At 40.1% G+C, this 19,308-nt stretch overlaps 1 protein-coding gene across 1 annotated transcript in view; it reads right to left on the bottom strand.

Annotated features, from left to right (window-relative positions):
* Positions 1 to 3,768: 3,768 nt before the first annotated feature.
* Positions 3,769 to 19,308, bottom strand: part of ARHGEF26 (Rho guanine nucleotide exchange factor 26) — a 154,002-nt gene continuing 138,462 nt past the window's right edge. The window contains exons 13-15 of the mRNA XM_068546121.1: positions 14,838 to 14,905; positions 13,423 to 13,527; positions 3,769 to 6,417 (exon numbers count right to left, since the gene is read on the bottom strand). Of these exons, the coding sequence (XP_068402222.1) occupies positions 6,275 to 6,417; positions 13,423 to 13,527; positions 14,838 to 14,905 (316 nt within the window). The 3' untranslated portion in view covers positions 3,769 to 6,274. The remainder of the gene's footprint in view (positions 6,418 to 13,422; positions 13,528 to 14,837; positions 14,906 to 19,308) is intronic.

Here is a 19,308-nt window from a genome sequence, read left to right as displayed (position 1 = left end):
TGAGCCCGCATGCCACAACTACTGAAGCCCACGTGCCTAGAGCCCGTGCTCCACAACAAGAGAAGCCACTGCAATGAGAAGCCCACTCACTGCAACTAGAGAAAGCCCCTGTGCAGCAATGAAGACCCAACGCAGCCAAAAATAAATAAATACAATAAATTTATTTTTTTAAAAAAGACACCACCATTTAGTTTTCCCAAATAATTCCTTTACATACGTTGAGAACCAACCGTATCAGGCAATGTAATACAGCTTTCAGCCAACTAACATTTTAAAACCTTAAGGATAGCCTATTATATTTACCCAAATGTTTACCTGTTCAGTTGTTCCTTCTTTGTTCCTGATGTTTCAAGTTCACTTCTGCCACTTCCTTTGTTAGAGGAACTTCTTAATTACCGGACTGTATTTTTTTAGAGCAGTTTTAGGTTTACAGGAAAACTGAGCAGAGGTACAGAATTCCCGTATACACCTTTACTCCCTCCTAGTTTCCCCTCTTGTTAACATCTTGGTACGCTTGTTCAAGGGATGAGCCAATATTAATACATTATTAACTAAAATCCATAGTTTACAACATCAGCTTCTTTGTGTTGTATACTTTGATCAATGTATTGATATAATGACAGGTATGCACCATAACTTAACCATGCAGCATACTTTCACTGCCCTGAAAATGTCCTCTGTGCTCCACCTATTCCTCCTTTCCTCTCCTTGAACCCCTGGCAACCACTGATCTTTTTACTGTCTCCATAGTTTTGCCTTTTCCATAACGTTATATAGTTGGAGTCATACAGTGTATAGCCTTTTTACATTGGCAACTTTTTCTTAGTGATACGCATTTAAAATCCATTCACGTTTTTTCATGGATAGCTCATTTTGCTTATTGCTGGTTAATATTCGATTGTCTGGATGTATCAGTTTATCCATTCATCTATTGAAGATTATCTTGGTTCCTTCCAACTTTGGCCATGATGAATAAACCTGATATAAAAACTTGTGTGTAGACTTTTGTGTGGACATAGTTTTAAACTCGTTTAGGTAAATACCAAGGAGTGTGATTGCTGCATCATATGGTAAGTGTTTAGTTTTCTAAGAAACTGCCAAACTCTTCCCAGTGGTTTTTGCATTCCCACCAGCAGTCAGTGCAAATTCCTCTTGCTCTGTGTCCTCACCAGTATTTGGTGTTGTCAGGGTTTTGGATTGTATAGCCATTCTAATAGGTGTGTAGTGGTATCTCATTTTAATTTTTCAGTTCACTAATGATGTTTCATCTTGAGCATCTTCTCATATGCTTATTTTCCATCTGTGTATCTTTGGTGAGTTTTCTAGATTTTTGCCTATTTTTTAATTGGGTGTTTTGTTTTCTAATTATTGAGTTTTAAGAGTTCTTTGTATATTTTGGATGCCAACCCTTTATCAGGTATATTTTGCAAGATTTCCTCCAACTCTGTGGATTGTCTTTTCATTCTCCTGTCTTTTAATGAAGTTCAGCTTCTCAGTTTTTTCTTTCACTGATCATGTCTTTGGTGTTATATTTTAAAAGTCCTCTCCAAACCCAAGATTACCTAGATTTTCTCCTGTATTCTAGGAGTTTTATAGTTTTGCATCTTAAATTTAGGTCAGAGTTTCCATATAAATGGGTATTTCTTAATTTTTGTTATTGATTTCCAACTTAATCATGTTGTAATCAGAGACCTCACTCTGTATAACGTCAATCCTTTAAAATTTGTTGAAACTTGTTTTACGACCCAGGAAGTAGTCAAAAGTAAATATTCTACATGTGCTTGAAAAGAATGTATATGCTGAAATTGCAGCGTGTCCTATATAAGCCTATTATGTTATTCTTGTCCAAAGCTTCTACACCTTCATTGATTTTTTATTTTTCCTATCAAATGAGAGAGGTGTGTTAAAGTCTCATTCTGTGTCTTTTGATTTAACTCTTGTATTTCTGCTCATTTTTGTCTTATTATATTGAGACCATATTGTTGGAAGAATATATATTTAGAATTGTTGTATCTTCCTGGTTAAATGAAACTTTCATCATTATGTAGGCTCTATCCCTAGTCATACAGACTTGTTTTATCTAATACTGACATAGCTACAGGTAGTGAATGTTGTGATGTTCTGCCCAGATCCTCCATCAGGACTGATGGTATTCCCTTAGCTGCTGGAAGTGCCACCAGATGACAGCCTTCACTCACCAGCCCTCTGCAGGACTTGTCCTCGCCTCACCCAAGGCCACAGCCTGCATCCTGTGACTGGTCAGAGCAAGGTTATAAAGATCTAGTTTCCTTGCCAAAGCTCCCTCTCCTTCCCCTCTCTCTCCTCTGAGACTCCAGTTAAATCCTGCACTTTCCATCTCTCTCCTCTTCATGCTTCCTTGTAGGTTTCTTCTAGCCTCTCTTACAGTTCACCAGAATCTTTTAACTATCAAATCTGATGTTAAATCCAGTTCCATAATTTCTAGTTGTTTTTTCTCTGTCACTTCTTGTGGTTGTTAGTTCTACATTGCTTTTTGAAGTTTGGCTTTATCTCCATAAACGTAGCAATTGTATTTTACTGATGATTTTACTATCTAGAGTCCCTGTGAATGTGTCAGTTTTTTTGTTTTTGTTTTTCCTGTATCCAGATGCTGTCTCTCAGAGGTTTGTTTTTGTTTTTCTTTTTTTTTTTTTTTTTTGCTGATCCTTTCATTTGAGAATTTGTTTTTTGGAAATAATTGAGAACTAAGGTGATGATAGCTTTCTCCAGAGCAAGGTTTTATTTCCTCCTGTCAGGACCTTGGTATGCTAGAAGCCTGAAGAGTGAAGCTCGAGGTCCTTGAGGTTTACTTCCTCACTCCAGAGTAAGCCCTTTGGAGACCAAACCCACAATGGAGACTATGGTAGGCACTAAACTCTGACCTGTGTTGTTCAACTCTGACTTGTGTTATTTAGTACTGCAAGTCTACCAAACAAACAACTGCCTCTCTGCTGCTTTCCAGAGTCCAAGGAAAATGCAGCAGTAATTTGGGATGGAGGAGGGACCAAAGAGGAGGATGCATCCTGCTACTTCCAAAGATGATATTCCCCATCTCTCCCCTCTTTTGTCACTACCTTGAGCGAAAATCCAACAGAGGTGCCTTTGATTTATGTATCCTATCACATAGCTGTATTTTAGCTGCAAAGAATGCTGGAAAACTAGCATTTTAAGGTTTTATAGAGGGTGTTGTAGACAGAATTCTAAGATGATCCCCATGATCTCTGCTTCCTTGGTGTTGCAGCTACGATTAGGTTACACTGCATGGTGAAGGAATTTTACAGATCTAATTAAGGTCTCAAATCAGTTGATTTTGAGTTCATAAGGGAAATTATTCTATGGGTCTAATATAATTATATGAGTTCTTTAAAAGCAGAGTTTTCTCCAGCTGGTAGCATAAGATGTAATGAGAGAGAGTCCAAGTGTGAGGAGGACTGAACACGCCACTGCTGCCTTGAAGATGCAAGGAGCCACGTGGCAAGGAATTCCAGTCCCTGGAAGCTGTGAGCACCCTCCAATCTCCCCACCCTCCAGCAGCCAGCAAGGAAACGGGCCTCAGTCCTACAATCACAAGGAATGGAACTCTGCAAATAACAGGTATGAGCTGGAAAGCAGTTAAGCGAACACTTTGATTTCAGCCTTGTGAGACTCTAAGCAGAGAACCCAGCCAAGCCATCCTAGACTTCTGACTACAGAACTGTGAGACCATACAGGAATGTTTTAAGCCACTAAGTTTGTGGAAATTTTATTCAGGAAAAGAAAATAACACAGAGTCATTCTTTGTCTTCCGCCAAGATTCACAAGGTGGTGAAATGTCCCAAGCACAAAGGTTCAGATACTTAGTGGCCAAAATGAATGATAAGGTATATACTCCAAGGGTCAACAGCAGTTAGGAAGCTATAAACTATTTGAGATAAGCTGTTCAGTCATGCAGTTTTGTGGAAACTATAAGAAGAAACAGGATGGCCCAGTTCTTAAAAATGCCCCAGCCTTCTAGAGCAGCTAAGGCCCATATGTACCCAACAAAGAAAGATCAGACACCTTCAATGTTAGCTGCAGATACCTTTTGAGTAGAACTCTGATTTGGCCCAAAATTCAGCAAACTATGTACTTAAATGAACACATCCTACAGTAAATTAAATCACATCAGCACGAAAGAACAAGTATATACAAAATCTTTATAAACTCACATATTTTGCCAAATGTGTATAAGCAGTCGCAATTCATTGGGACAAAATTGAATTTTTTTGTTCTCCACAGGTCACTGAATGAAGTCATTGTACAATTCAGAGAAGCTACTAAGTTTGAAAAACAATACTGTGTCATGTAAAAACGACAATTCACGGTTGAACTGAAACATTGTGAATGAGTTCATACCTGCCATAAAACAACATTTTATCTAATAACAGTATTAACCTGCTTGCTAAATAGGCTCCGATTTATAAGATGCACATATTTCCAAAACTGTTCACCATCTCTACTGATAAATTAATTCACAGGATTCGTATAGTTGCTTTTTAGCGTCAACAGTGTGTTAGCAAAAATAATACGAAATGGTCTCTTTGCAAGCAACACATTTACCTTCCTTCCTAAATGAAAACATTCCATTAGATTAGATTTTAATTTGTTAGCTTCTCCTCCAAAAATTCTGTGACATCAAAGAGGAGATAGATTTCTTGTTTTACCAAACCCGAGACCTTGCTTGCTGGGTCCACTGCTATTCTCCATTGACAGACTGGCCCAGAACTCAAGGAGCTCGGGGCCTGGCATGTCTTTATACCCAGAAATGTGTGCATTGATAAAGGAGAGCAATCCACAGGCGAGGCAGCCACAGGTGCCCCCCGCAGGCTCACTGCTGCAGGGACAGGACACAGAGCATGTGGGCTGAGCGCACACCCCTCCCGCACTGGGCTTCTGCAAAGTTACTCACAACTGAGTAACTGGTTGGCAGTCAGTAGCTGGGGACATGTCACACATGGATCTGAGTCCTTGAATGATGTGCCCTTTGCCAGGTTTTATCCCTCCATGAAAAGAGAATGGAGTAGAGAGGGAACGTAGCTGCCAGTAAAAAAAATCACTCCTCCCCTCACTCTTCCAAACCCTCCAGTTCCCTCTTTATGAAACGTACTATTACAATGACTTTTCTCTCTCCTTGCACTAGTGGAAGAAATAAAGTTCTACAGACACCTGCAGTTACGAGAGACTTCAAATCCAGCAAGCAAGGCCTTTAGTGCAAATAAGATGAGTTCCCATTAAGGTCAAAATGTTATGTTGCAATTAGGTACACCATGTTGCCTTCTTGATACCTTTTAAGGTCCAATTTTATCTTCCTTGAGATTGTTAAAATGTGTTTCAGCCAATTTCCTTTTGGAAATGGGAGTAGGAACAGTCAAAAACCTTACATTATTGAAGGCAAAGCAGCCTCACGTCAGTTTATCATCTCATGTAGGTCTATTTTTAAAAAAGTACGACCCCTGTCCTATATTCAGGATTTTCTCACATATATGAACCACCTAAATTCTATGTTGTTAGAGTAACTTACGTTTTATTAGAATATACTTACCAAAGACTGGAGTTGGGTGAGATGGATTTTTTAAAAAAATCTTTAAAGTAAGGCGCCTTACTTCCCCCTTCCAATGAGGAAAGAGGAGGAAAAAATTCAAGTGTCAATTTCCCTTTCCTGGGAAGAGGTTTAGAAAAACTGAGCTCACCTTCAGAACTCTACCAGTTCCTTTTGAAATCAAGAAAGCATTAGCATCAGATCTAAAATATAAGAGGCAGGAGCAATATTTACAAAACTGGGTATTCCTTAAAGACATAAAACCTTGCTAATACTGGAAGAACCATACGAAGGAGATGTTTAAAGAGGGATAGTATACATCCTTGGTTAAGTGAGGATAGAGAAAACCAGGATACAGCATCTTAGCATCTTACATATATATATATATTTCTTATGCCAGAACATGATACAACTAGGAGTAGCTGAGGCTGCCTGATCCCTGAAGTGGACTGCTCAGCCATTCTGTTTACCTAAGGAGGTTTGCAAAAGGATTGCTGTGCACAAACTGAGCTTCGTGGACTAACTATCCAGTAGCTGTTCTCCTGGGAGAACAGAACCACCTGGCAAGCTTAAAGGCAAGTGTTTCCTTTCTTTTAATTAAATAGGCTGTGTTAAAATTAACATCAAAACCGGCCTTGAACCAACCAGCCCACCATGATGTAGTGCAAATCTCCCAGTGACAAAATACCATCAGAGAGGCTACACGTTGGTCTCCAGTCCCAGCAAACGTCCCATTCTCTCCACATTCTTATCAATTGTAGCTTGACATGTTATCTCCTTGGCACATTCCATAGGAAACCAGCCCCTTTCTCCATCTCGCAGTCTTTCCCCTTCATACCAGCCTGCAAAGAAGAGCAGAGTCCTCATGGGGCACCAGGTATTTTGGATGAATCTTGACTGTTCAGCTCCGAGGGAGGACGATATGGGCAAATTTCAGAGGCAGTATCCTGCCCCAGGTTGGGTACCACGGATGATGCAAGGTGAGAGAGAGGTGGAACAGGGGGGAAGGTTTCAAGAGGGAATCAATGGCATATCATGATGAGAGGCAGAACATGATCGGAGGCCCTGAAGTGAGGTGTCTAGGAGAGTATTGAGCTTGGGCTGAGTTGCAGAAAGGGATGATGTTTTGGGTAGGAAGAACATGACTTTTATTTTTTACTTTATTTTTATTGAAGTATATTTGATTTACAGTGTTCTGTTAGTTTCAGGTGTACAGCAAAGCATTTCAGTTATATATATATATCTTTTCCAGATTCTTTTCCCTTACAGGTTTTTACAAAACATTGAGTATAATTCCCTATGCTATATAGTAGGTCTTTGTTGGTTATCTATTTTATATATAGTAGTGTGTATATGTTAATCCCAAACTCCTAATTTATCCCTCCTGCCCCCAACCCTTCTCCTGTGGTAACTGTAAGTTTGTTTTCTATGTCTTTGGGTCTGTTTCTGTTTTGTATACAAGTTCATATTTATCTTTTTTTAGATTCCACATGTAAGTGAAATCATATATTTCTCTTTCTCTGTCTGGCTTATACTTCACTTAGTATGATAATCTTGAGCTACAGCCATGTTGCTGTAAATGGCATTATTTCATTCGTTTTTATGGTTGAGTAGTATTCCATTGTATACATGTACCACATCTTCTTTATCCATTCATCTGTCACTGGACATTTAGGTTGCTTCCATGTCTTGGCTATTGTAAATAGTGCTGCCATGAACACTGGGGTGCATGTATCTTTTTGAATTGTGGTTTTCTCCAGATATATGCCCAGGAGTGGGGTTGCTGGATCGTATGGTAGCTCTATTTTTAGTTTTTTAAGGAACCTCCATACTTGTTCTCCATAGTGGCTGCACCAATTTATATTCCCACCAACAGTGTTAGGAGGGTTGGTTGCCTTTTCTCCACACCCTCTCCAGCATTTATCTGTAGACTTTTTAATGATGGCCATTCTGATCGGGGTGAGGTGACCTCACTGTAGTTTTGATTTGCATTTCTCTAATAAATAGTGATGTTGAGTATCTTTTCATATGCTTTTTGGCCCAATCTGTATATCTTCTTTGGAGAAATGTCTATTTAGATATTCTGCCCATTTTTTGATTGGGTTGTTTGTTGTTTTTTTTTTTTTTTTTTGAAATTCACGTTCTTTTATTTATTTATTTATTTATTTATTTATTTATTTATTTATTTATGACTGTGTTGAGTCTTCGTTTCTGTGCGAGGGCTTTCTCTAGTTGCGGCGAGCAGGGGCCACTCTTCATCGCGGTGCGCTGGCCTCTCACCATCGCGGCCTCTCTCGTTGCGGAGCACAGGCTCCAGACGCGCAGGCTCAGTAATTGTGGCTCACGGGCCCAGTTGCTCCATGGCATGTGGGATCTTCCCAGACCAGGGCTCGAACCCGTGTCCCCTGCATTGGCAGGCAGATTCTCAACCACTGCGCCACCAGGGAAGCCCGGGTTGTTTGTATTTTTGATACTGAGGTGTAAGAGCTGTTTGAATATTTCAGAGATTAATCCCTTGTCAGTTGCATCATTTGAAAATATCTTCTCCCATTCCATAGGTTGTCTTTTCATTTTGTTTATGGTTTCCTTTGCTATGCAAAAACTTTTAAGTTTAATTAGGTCCCATTTGTTTATTTTTGTTCTTATTTCCATTACTCTAGGAAAGAGGTCCAAAAAGATATTGCTACTATTTATGTCACAGTGTTCTGCCTATGTTTTCCTCTAGTAGTTTTTATCATATCTGGTCTTACATTTAGGTCTTTAATCCATTTTGACTTTCTTTTTGTGTGTGGTGTTAGAGAATGTTCTAATTTCATTCTTTTGCATGTAGCGGTCCAGTTTTCCCAGCACCACTTATTGAAGAGACTGTCTTTTCTCCATTGTGTATTCTTGCTTCCTTTGTTGTAGATTAAGTGGTCACAGGTGCATGGGTTTATTTCTGGGCTTTCTAACCTGTTACATTGATCTATGTGCTGTTTTTGTGCCAGTACCATACTGTTTTGATTACTGTAGCTTTACAGTATAGTCTGAAGTCAGGGAGCCTGATTTCTCCAGCTCTGTTTTTCTTTGGCTATGCATGGTCTTTTGTGTTTCCACACAAATTGTAAAATTTTTTGTTCTAGTTCTGTGAAAAATGCCATTGGTAATTTGATAGAGATTGCGTTGAATCTATAGATTGCCTTGGGTCGTAGAGTCATTTTGACAACATTGACTCTTCCAATCCAAGAACACGGTATATCTTTCCATCTGTTGGTGTCATTTTCAATTTCTTTTATCAGCGTCTTATAGTTTTCAGAGTACAGGTATTTTGTCTCCTTAGGTAGGTTTATTCCTAGGCATTTTATTCTTATTGATGCGATGGTAAATGGGATTCTTTCCTTAATTTCTCTTTCTGATCTTTTGCTGTTAGTGTATAGAAATGCAACAGATTTCTGTGTATTAATTTGTATCCTGTGACTTTACTGAATTCACTGATGAGCTCTAGTAGTTTTCTGGTAGCATCTTTAGGATTTTCTATTTATAGTGTCATTTACAGTGTCATGTCATCTGCAAACAGTGACAGTTTTACTTCTTCTTTTCCAATTTGGATTCCTTTTATTTCTTTTTCATCTGATTGCTGTGGCTAGGACTTCCAAAACTGTGTTGAATAAAAGTGGTGAGAGTGGACATCCTTGCCTTGTTCCTGATCTTAGAAGAAATACTTTCAGCTTTTCACCATTGAGTATGATGTTAGCTGAGGGTTTGTATCAGGATGATCATGGCCTCACAGAGTGAGTTTGGAAGTGTTCTGTCCTCTGTAGTTTTTTGGAATAGTTTCAGAAGGATAGGTGTTAACTCTTCACTAGATGTTTGGTAGAATTCGCCTGTGATGCCATCTGGTCCTGGACTTTTGTTTATTGGGAGTTTCTAAAACACAGATTCAATTTCAGTACTTGTAATTGGTCTGTGCATGTTTTCTACTTCTTCCTCGTCCAGTCTTGGGAGATTGTACCTTTCTAAGAATTTGTCCATTTCTTCTAGGTTATCCAATTTATTTGCATATAGTTGCTTGTAGTAGTCTCTTATGGACCTTTGTATTTCTGTGGTGTCAGCTATAACTTCTTTTTAATTTCTAATTTTATTGATTTGGGCCCTCTCTTTTTTTCTTGATGAGTCTGGCTAAAGGTTTATCAATTCTGTTTATCTTTTCAAAGAACCAGCGTTCAGCTTCATTGACCTTTTCTATTGTTTTCTTAGTCTCTATTTATTTCTGCTCTGATCTTTATGATTTCTTTCCTTCTACTAATTTTGGGTTTTGTTTGTTCTTTCTCTAGTTGCTTTAGGTGTGAGGTTAGGTAGGTTATTTGAGATTTTTCTTGTTTCCTGAGGTAAGCTTGTATCACTATAAATTCCTCTTAGAACTGCTTTTGCTGCATCCCATAGGGTTGGCTCGTCATGTTTTCATTTTCATTTGTCTTTAGGTGTTTTTTGATTTCCTCTGGTTTCTTCAGAAATCCATTGGTTGTTTAGTAGCATATTGTTTAGCCTCCACATGTTGGTGTTTTTTTCTTGTAGTTGATTTCTAATCTCATAGCATTGTGGTCAGAAAAGATGCTTGATATGATTTCAATTTTTTAAAATTTACCAAAGCTTGCTTTGTGGCCCAGCATGTGATCTACCCTGGAGAATGTTCCATGTGCACTTGAAAAGAATGTGTATTCTGCTGCTTTCAGATGGAATGCTCTATAAATATCAAGTCGATGTGGTCTAGAGTGTCATATAAGGCGTGTGTTTCCTTATTGATTTTCTGTCTGAATGATCAGTCCATTGATGTGAGGTTGTTAGAGTCCCCCACTATTATAGTGTTACTGTCAATTTCTCCCTTTACAGCTGTTAGCATTTGCCTTATATATTGAGGTGATCCTATGCTGAGTGCATATCTATTTACAATTGTTCTATCTTCTTCTTGGATTGATCCCTTGATCATTATGTAGTGTCCTTTTTTGTCTTTTGTAACAGTCTTTATTTTAAAGTACATTTTGTCTGATATGAGTATTGCTACTCCGGCTTTCTTCTGATTTGGAAATCCTTTTGCATGGAATTCCCTTTTCCATCCCCTCACTTTCAGTCTGTACATGTCTCTAGATCTGAAGTGGGTCTCTTGTAGACAGCCTGTATATGGGTCTTGTTTTTGTATCCATTCAGCCAGCCTATGTCTTTTGGTTGGAGCGTTTAATCCATTTATGTTTAAGGTAATGATATGTGTGTTCTTATTGCTATTTTGTTAATTGCTTTGGATTTGTTTTTGTAGGTCTTTTTCCTTCTTTTCTCTTTTGTTCTCTTGTGATTTGATGACTATCTTTAGTGTTGTGTTTGGATTCCTTTTTCTTTTTTGTGTGTATATATCTATTATACATTTTTGGTTTGTGGTTAACATGAGGTTTTGATATAGCAGTCCATATATATACATGACTGTTTTAAGTTGCTGATCTCTTTAATAATTTCAAATGCATTCTAAATATCCTGCATTTGTACTCTCCTCCTCTCATGATTACTGATTTAGATATCATATTTCTGTGTGGATGATTTCCTACCTTTACTGTACGTTTGCCTTTACCGGTAAGCTTTCCCATCTTGTAATTTTCTTATTTCTAGTTGTAGCCTTTTCTTTACTGCCTTGAGCAGTTCCTTTAGCATTTGTTGTAAAGCTGGTTTGGTGGTGCTAATTCTCTTAGCTTTTGCCTGTCTGTAAAGCTTTTTTTGACTTCTCCATCAAGTCTAAACGAGAACCTTGCTGGGTAGCGTATTCTTGGTTGTAGGTTTTTCCCTTCCATCACTTTAAATATATCATGCCACACCCTTCTGGTTTGCAGAGTTTCTGCTGAAAAATCAGCTGATAACCTTACGGGGATTCTCTTATATCTTTCATTTTTGTCAATTTGATTACTGTGTGTCTTGGTGTCTTCTTCCTTGGGTTTATCCTGTATGGCACTCTGTGCTTCCTGGACTTGAGTGACTGTTTCCTTTCTTGTGTTAGGGAATTTTTCAGCTATTATCTCTTAAAATATCTTCTCAGGACCTTTCTCTCTTCTTCTGGGACCCCTATAATGCGAATGTTGGTGCATTTGATGTTGTCCCAGGTCTCTTGAACTGTCTTGATTTCTTTTCATTCTTTATTCTGTTCTGTGGCAGTGATTTCTACCACTCTGTCTTCCAGCTCACTTATCAATTCTTCTGCCTCATTTATTCTGCTATTGATTCCTTCTAGGTGCGCTTTTCATTTCAGTTACCGTATTCTTCAACTCTGTTTGGTTGTTCTTATCTTTTCTAACTCTTTGTTAAAAACTTCTTGTAACTTCTAGCTCTGTGCATCCATTCTTTTCCCACATTCTTGGATCATCTTTACGATCATCACTTGGAATTCTTTCTTAGGTAGACTGCCTATCTCCACGTCAGGTAAGTTGTTTTTCTGGGCTTTTATCTTGTTTCTTCTGGAACATATTCCTCTGCCATCTCACTTTGTTTAAATTTCTATTTGTATTTTTACGTATGAGGAAGGTTAGTTATGTTTCTCAACACTGGAGAAGTGGCCCTCTATAGGGGATGTCCTGTGTGTTTCAGCAGTACACTCCCCTCTCATCACCCAAGGGCCAGGGACCAACTGGTCTCAGGGTAAGTTCTGATCTGCATTTGTGTACTCGGTTCTGCAGGCTGCTGGATTGTACCTTTCTTGCTTCTGGTGTCTGCCCCTGGTAGGGGGGAGCTGGGTCTTGGCCCTCTGGAGGCAGGGCCATGTCATGGGGTGTGTCTAGAGGTCCCTGTGGGTTCAGGAAGTCTTTAGGCGGCCTGTCTGCTGATGGGTGGGGCTGTGTTCCTGCCCTGTTGGTCGTTTGGCCTGAGGTGTCCCACTACTGGAACCTACAGGCTGTTGGGTGGAGCCAGGTCTTGGTACTAATGAGCCAAGATGTCATCCACCAGGATTGTTCATGTGGTTGAATGTAGCCCAGTATGCCTGCCACCAGTGTCTATGTCCCCACAGCGAGCCAAAGCCAACCCCCACTTCCAAGGAGCCCTTCCAAGACCCACAGGTAGTGACTTCATAGGAGCCTGGGCCAGACCTGCTTTTGCCCTGGGTCCTGGTGCACACAAGACCTTGTGTGAGCCCTCCCAAGAGTAAAGTCTCTGTTTCCCCCATTCCTATGGGGTTCCTGCACTCAAGCCCCACTGGCTTTCAAAGCCAGATGCTCTGGGGGCTCCTCCTCCTATATATGCCAGACCTCCAGGCTGGGGAGCCTGACATGGGGCTCAGAACTCTCACTTCTGTGGGAAAACTCCTGTGATATAATTGTTCTCCAGTTTGTGGGTCGCCCACTTAGGGGGGTATGGGATTTGATTACATCATGAGCGCACCCCTCCTACCGTCTCATTAAGTTTCTTCTTCATGCCTTTGGATATAGAGTATCTTTTTTGGTAGGTTCCAGTCTTTTTTTTTTTTTTTAATCAATGGTTGTTCAGCAATTAGCTGTGGTTTTGGTGTGCTCGTGAGAGGAGGTGAGCTTAGAGTCCTTCTACTCTGCCATCTTGTCTCCCAACTGACTTTTATTTTCTAAGTGAGGAAGGAAGAACCTCTGGAGAGAGAACTAGGTCACTGGGGGACTGGGAAGGAAGGAAAACATTTCATGTTCCTTTTGAATAACAACCATGTGACTGCATCCTATTAAAAAAACATTTAGAAGCAATAAAGTGTAGATAAAGGAGAGGCAGGTGCATATGAGGAAACCAAAGGGATGGGGAATATGAGCACTGATGACAGAATGAGACCCTGAACACTGGACCACCAGCGCCCCCATCAGAACACTCCCACTCACCATCGCTGACACACTGATAAATGAGGACCACGTCCGCCACCTGCAGGGAGAGTTCATCTGGTTGCTTGGCAGTAAATGATCTAATGATTTCCACTTGGGTCAGTGCTGAGGGCGAAAGGGGACATAATGAACTTCCGGTAGCAGTGGGAAAACAAAACAGGTACAAATCAATAATCTGCATTCACTTAGTCTTTCTGTGCAATCAGAGCCAGCACAGATAGAAACAAGGTAGACTCCTAAAAAGCAGAAAATCTTTCCCAGGAATTCTCTTACTTGGCTAAGAGCTTTAGGATTTTAGAAGCTCAGAATCGAGAGAGGCCTTCTATGATACATGAATCCCCTCAAAAATAGCCTTGATAAGAAGTCATTAGATACATCACACAATAGAGCAGAAAACAGTCACTGTGCATTGGGGAAACTGAGTCAAGATAGATCAGGTATGTGCCAAGGCCATGAGGATAAAATCCAAAATCTATCCAGTTCTCCTGGCTCTCATCCAGGGTGCTCCCCCAGCCCACCCAACAGCACATAAAAGCTGCCAGAGAAGTTTAGAAATAAAAGGAGCTCCAAGCAAAAGTTAGTTAGAAAACATTTTAGTTTCCCCCAAATTCTCGATCATAACAAATCAATTTTTACTTCAGTGACTTGCTACTGGCTGGCCTGAGTTTTTACTTTGTTTTTTTTAATATGAAACTTGATTCCAGAGAACTTTCAAACCAGTCACTTTAGCTCTGACTCTAAGCTTAAAACTATGATTTTTGAGTGCTCCAGAATATCCACTTTTGCTGCCCTAATTCTTTGAATTTGACCTTCCAGCTAGAATCATCCAGAGCAGCATAACAAGATGCTTAGCATATGACACTCATCTTTACTGTACCAGTTCCTAGTTCCCTAGAAGAATAAAATATATTTTTTAATATTACTTTAATTAAAAAAAAAAAGTCAAAAGGAAGGGTAAAGTAATTTACCTTAAGGTTAAAAATCCATTTCAGCTTAGATTCACACTGTCAGTATAGAGAAGGTTTAAACATGCTACTGTTGCCCATAAACAAGCTAGAAATTTAAGAGCTTTACAGTATAAGCAGGGCTTTCAATGTAAATTTAACTTAAACCCTCACTATCATAACCCCATGTTGTATATAATAATGCACCTAACTTGCAGATGATTTAAGAGGCTCAGAAAGGATATGCAGTGATCTGCCATGTTTGTTTACACAGCAAAGAACTGCACTTTGAATTCAGTCCCCTTGACTTCCAAAGCAGGGAGCATCCAGAGCTGAGGTGGGGCAGCAGGAAGGAAATCTTGGAGAAAACTTACAAAGCAGGTACTGTGGAGGTTAACCACTAATAACCCAGCGACCAGCAGGGGGCAGAGCCCTCCACGTTCCAGAGCAGACAGCCCTCCAGGTACTTACAGGTTCGGTCCGGAGGCTGCTTCCCGCTGCTGTGTCCCAGGGCAGTTATCCAGCGGGCTCGCTCGCTCCTAAACACAGAGGGCAGATCCGGTTGAGAGATTCAGTGGTGCTTAGACACAGAATGAAGTATGTTCTGGAATGCAAAGGCATTCCCTGAAAACAGGGCAGACATTCTCTAGAGAGGTAAGTGGCTGGCCTTCAAAGCCAGGGTAAGAGTTATTTAAAAATGAAAACAATTAATAAAATAAAAATAAAAATGATCATCTGGGAAATCTCAAATAGGCCTCAAATGAGTCATTGTCAAAAGATTCTGAATGAATCTAGCTTGTTATTAAGTGGAATCTCTCATATAACATTTTAACATTTAACAAATATCTGATTACACTAATACATTATAATCACAAAAAGATATTTCGTACGCTCACAATCTGATGTTTAACATTTCAAAAAAGTAAATTTCATTTTTAAAAATCCTAGTAAATCAGTCTCTCGCCACTCCCTCCCCTCGTCTCCTTCCCCCACACTCAACCCATTTCCAAATAAATGAGAAACCTGACATTAAATTAAAGTTGTTCTGTTCCTCATACAACAAATGTTGCCAAATATGAGCCTTAGTGAAATAGAAATTCTTTGTTCTCAAATGCTTAAAATAATTTAATGATTACAGGGAAAAAAATTTTTTTAAGGTAAGAAACAACCAAAAGCTTTTAAACAATACTAAGCTACAATTACATGAAACAGAATAATTACTTAACTAAAGGATCAAAAGTTTCAGATGAGCAAGCATTACTCCATAATATAGTAACCAGGTTTTTGATTTGGAAATTCAAGTATTTTAGCACTGTGATTAAATAAACCACACACACATACACACTTGAAAATCTTTTAAGAAGCATTCACATGGCAGATACAGCACTTGACATCCATTATTTCCTGTAAGCTTCCCAAAAGCCTGTTTAAGGGATGAGAAGACTGCATAGAAGTTCGGAGGTAAGCGACCCAAACGAAGGTCAGTTGCTACTATGCCACTCTACCTTCTTAAGAAGGGAGGCCTTATAGAAATAAGAATTAAAAAAAAAAAAAAATGGGACCTAATCAAACTTATAAGCTTTTGCACAGCAAAGGAGACCAGAAAAAACAAAAAAACGAGGGCTTTCCTGGTGGCGCAGTGGTTGAGAGTCTGCCTGCCAATGCAGGGGACACGGGTTTGAGCCCTGGTCTGGAAGGATCCCACATGCCGCAGAGCAGCTAGGCCCGTGAGCCACAAATACTGAGCCTGCGCGTCTGGAGTCTGTGCTCCACAACAAGAGAGGCCACGATAGTGAGAGGCCCGCGCACCGCGATGAAGAGTGGCCCCCGCTTGCTGCAACTGGAGGAAGCCCTCGTGCGGAAACAAAGACCCAACACAGCCAAAAAAATAAATAAATAAATAAATAATAATTAAAGGTGCTAATAATTTTTAAAAAAGACACAAAGTGAGAATTAAAAAAAAAAAACGAAAAGACAACCTATGGAATGGGAGAAAATATTTGCAAGTGATGCAACTAACAAGGGCTTAATCTGCAAAATATACAAACAGCTCATGCAACTCAATATCAAAAAAGAAACAACCCAATCAAAAAATGGGCGGATCTAAATAGACATTTCTCCAAAGAAGAAGACATACAGATGGCCAAAAAGCACATGAAAAGATACTCAACATCACTAATTATTAGAGAAATGCAAATCAAAACTACAATGAGGTCACCTCACCCGGATCAGAATGGCCATCATTAAAAAGTCTACAAATAAATGCTGGAGAGGGTGTGGAGAAAAGGGAACCCTCCTACACTGTTGGTGGGAATATAAATTGGTGCAGCCACTATGGAGAACAGTATGGAGGTTTCTCAGAAAACTAAAAATTGAACTACCATACCATCCAGCAATCCCACTCCTGAGCATATACCCGGACAAAACTCAAATTCTAAAAGATACACGCACCCCAGTGTTCATTGCAGCACTATTTACAATAGCCAAGACACGAAAGCAACCTAAATATCCATCGACAGACAGATGAATAGATAAAGAGGATGTGGTACATATATACAATGGAATATTAGCCATAAAAAAGAATGAAATAATGCTATTTGCAGCAACATGGATGGACCTAGAGATTATCATACTAAGTGAAGTAAGTCAGAAAGAGAAAAACAAAATACCATATGATATCACTTATATGTGGAATCTAAAATATGGCACAAATGAACCTATCTCTAAAACAAACAGACTCACAGATACAGAGATCAGACTTGTGGTTGCCAGGGGGAGGGGGAAAAGGGAGAGATGGATTGGGAATTTGGGGTTGGTAGATGCAAACTATTATATTTGGAATGGACAAACAACAGGTCCTACTGTATAGCACAGGGAACTATATCCAATCTCCTGGGATAAACCATAATGGAAAAGAATAGTAATAAAAGAATGGAAACGTGTAAAACTGAGTCACTCTGTTATACAGCAGAGATTGGCACTACATTGTAAATCAACTAAAATTTTTTTAAAAGTAAAAAAAAAAAAAAAAAAAAAAAAAGAAAAGGGGATGCCTTTATGCCTGGTACTTTAAACAAAAAAACTTGGAGAAAAAAAATTCTTTTTTCTCCCGCAACGGCCTGCACCTAAAAGATGCTTCTCACCATCACTCTATCTTCACTCCCCGACATGTATCCATCCTTCCATCCAGACAGAGCAGACTTCTTACAGTCTGGAACTCGACACGCTGTTCCACACCTTTCCTATCTGTTCTTCTCACTCTCAAGTACGACCTTCCCCGTTTTTACCGAGCTGTGTCCACTCATCATCACTATTTGATTGCTTTATTGAAGAACACACACATAAAATAAAACACTGCACTAATCTTCAGTGTATATAGATCTGTGTTTACTTAGGTACAACCGTGTACACATGCCCACAGATCAAGACACAGACGTGCCAGGAGGTTCCTTTTTTGTCCCTTTCCAATCAATAACCTGCAAAGGTAACTGCTGTTCTGATTTCCATCACATAGACAAGTTTTGCCAATCTTGAACTTTATGAAAATGGAATCCTGTAATGTTGTCCACTTTGGTATCTGGCTTCTTTTATTCAACACATCTACTCAGTATTGAAAACACAAGCCTCACCTCCTCCAGGTGGCCGCCTCTGATGCGTGAACCCACACTCCCGTCCCCATCCCATTCCTGATAATCCTGTTCCCACGCCCCCCTCTGCACAGCTCTGTCACACTGCCTGGCAGCTGTAGGCCTCCTGAAGCCAGGCACCTTATCTCCACAACTGCCTGCACATAACAGGAGCTCTGTAAACCCTGACCTCAGATAAATCACTACTACTCATTGACCCCCGATCTTTTATGGACTTGTCTGTTTCTCTGACTGGGCCATAAACTCCCCAAGGACAGTAATTGGATCTTGTTCTAAATAGCATAGGGGATCACATATATGCCAGGTACTGTGCTTTTTTGTATTTGGCGAGTACCATCTAGTCTAATCTTTACAACCGTCTTGCAAATATTACCGTTATTATTCCCAATTTTTTTCAGAGGACAAAGCTGAAGTCTGAACTGTTAAGTGCCTGCTCACAGTAAAACTGCTAAGTGGTAGAGTCAGAGTATAAGCCAGGCGGCCGGGGATCAAAGAAGTGGTGCTCCCTAGCAGGTGCTCACAAAATAACGAGGGACGGCAGGAAGGGTGGAAACTGCAGTCTGCTGAAAGACAGACTTACTTAAAAGAAGAAAAGGAGGCTGGGCCCTGGTCGAGCTGGTGAGTCAAGTAGTAATATGCACAGTTTATGTAAAAACTGATGACACCGTCTTGCTTTTAGAACCTTTGTCTCTCTCTAATACAGGACAAAAGGCTTCAGGGTGGTTTTATAAGGAACAAGTAAAGCACAACCTCCTTTCAGATAATCCCAAGCAAACACTTAAATCTTTGATATCTCTTCGTTGGGTAAGATTTTTAAAATTCAGGCTCACCTAGAATTTCCAAAGTACAAAGGCAACTGAAAGCTGCACAATATCTTAAGGATGGAAGAGCAGTTCGCCAAAAGTAACCTAGAACGACCCATTTGCGTCTCCACATGCCATACCCAGACATGTCCGACTCATCTTTGGCTTACCATGACATCTTCACATGGCCCTAACTGCTGTCTGCAGTCCTTCAAGTCACATCTCCCAGCCGTGGACCGTCTCGGGCATTTGAGTGGCCGCTTTTAGCGGCAGCCTCACCCTGCAGCCAGTTTCTAGAAGTCCAGGTGAAATCTTTCACTCCTGCAGCATGCTGCCTGGATGCTAATGGCATCCCTTCGACGTGGCGGCCCCTCCCAGGGGCTCCAGAGGACAGAGCAAGACAGTCCTTATTGCCTCGCTGAAAGGAGCCGCTTCTTGAAATGGCTTCAATTGAATCAGTCCCACCCACTCTGAGATGCCATCAAAACCGCA

Source organism: Eschrichtius robustus, chromosome 6 (assembly GCF_028021215.1).
Source record: "Eschrichtius robustus isolate mEscRob2 chromosome 6, mEscRob2.pri, whole genome shotgun sequence".
NCBI lineage: Eukaryota > Metazoa > Chordata > Mammalia > Artiodactyla > Eschrichtiidae > Eschrichtius > Eschrichtius robustus.
Note: the sequence above shows the minus strand (reverse complement) of the source record. Positions and strands in the feature narration are given on the sequence as shown.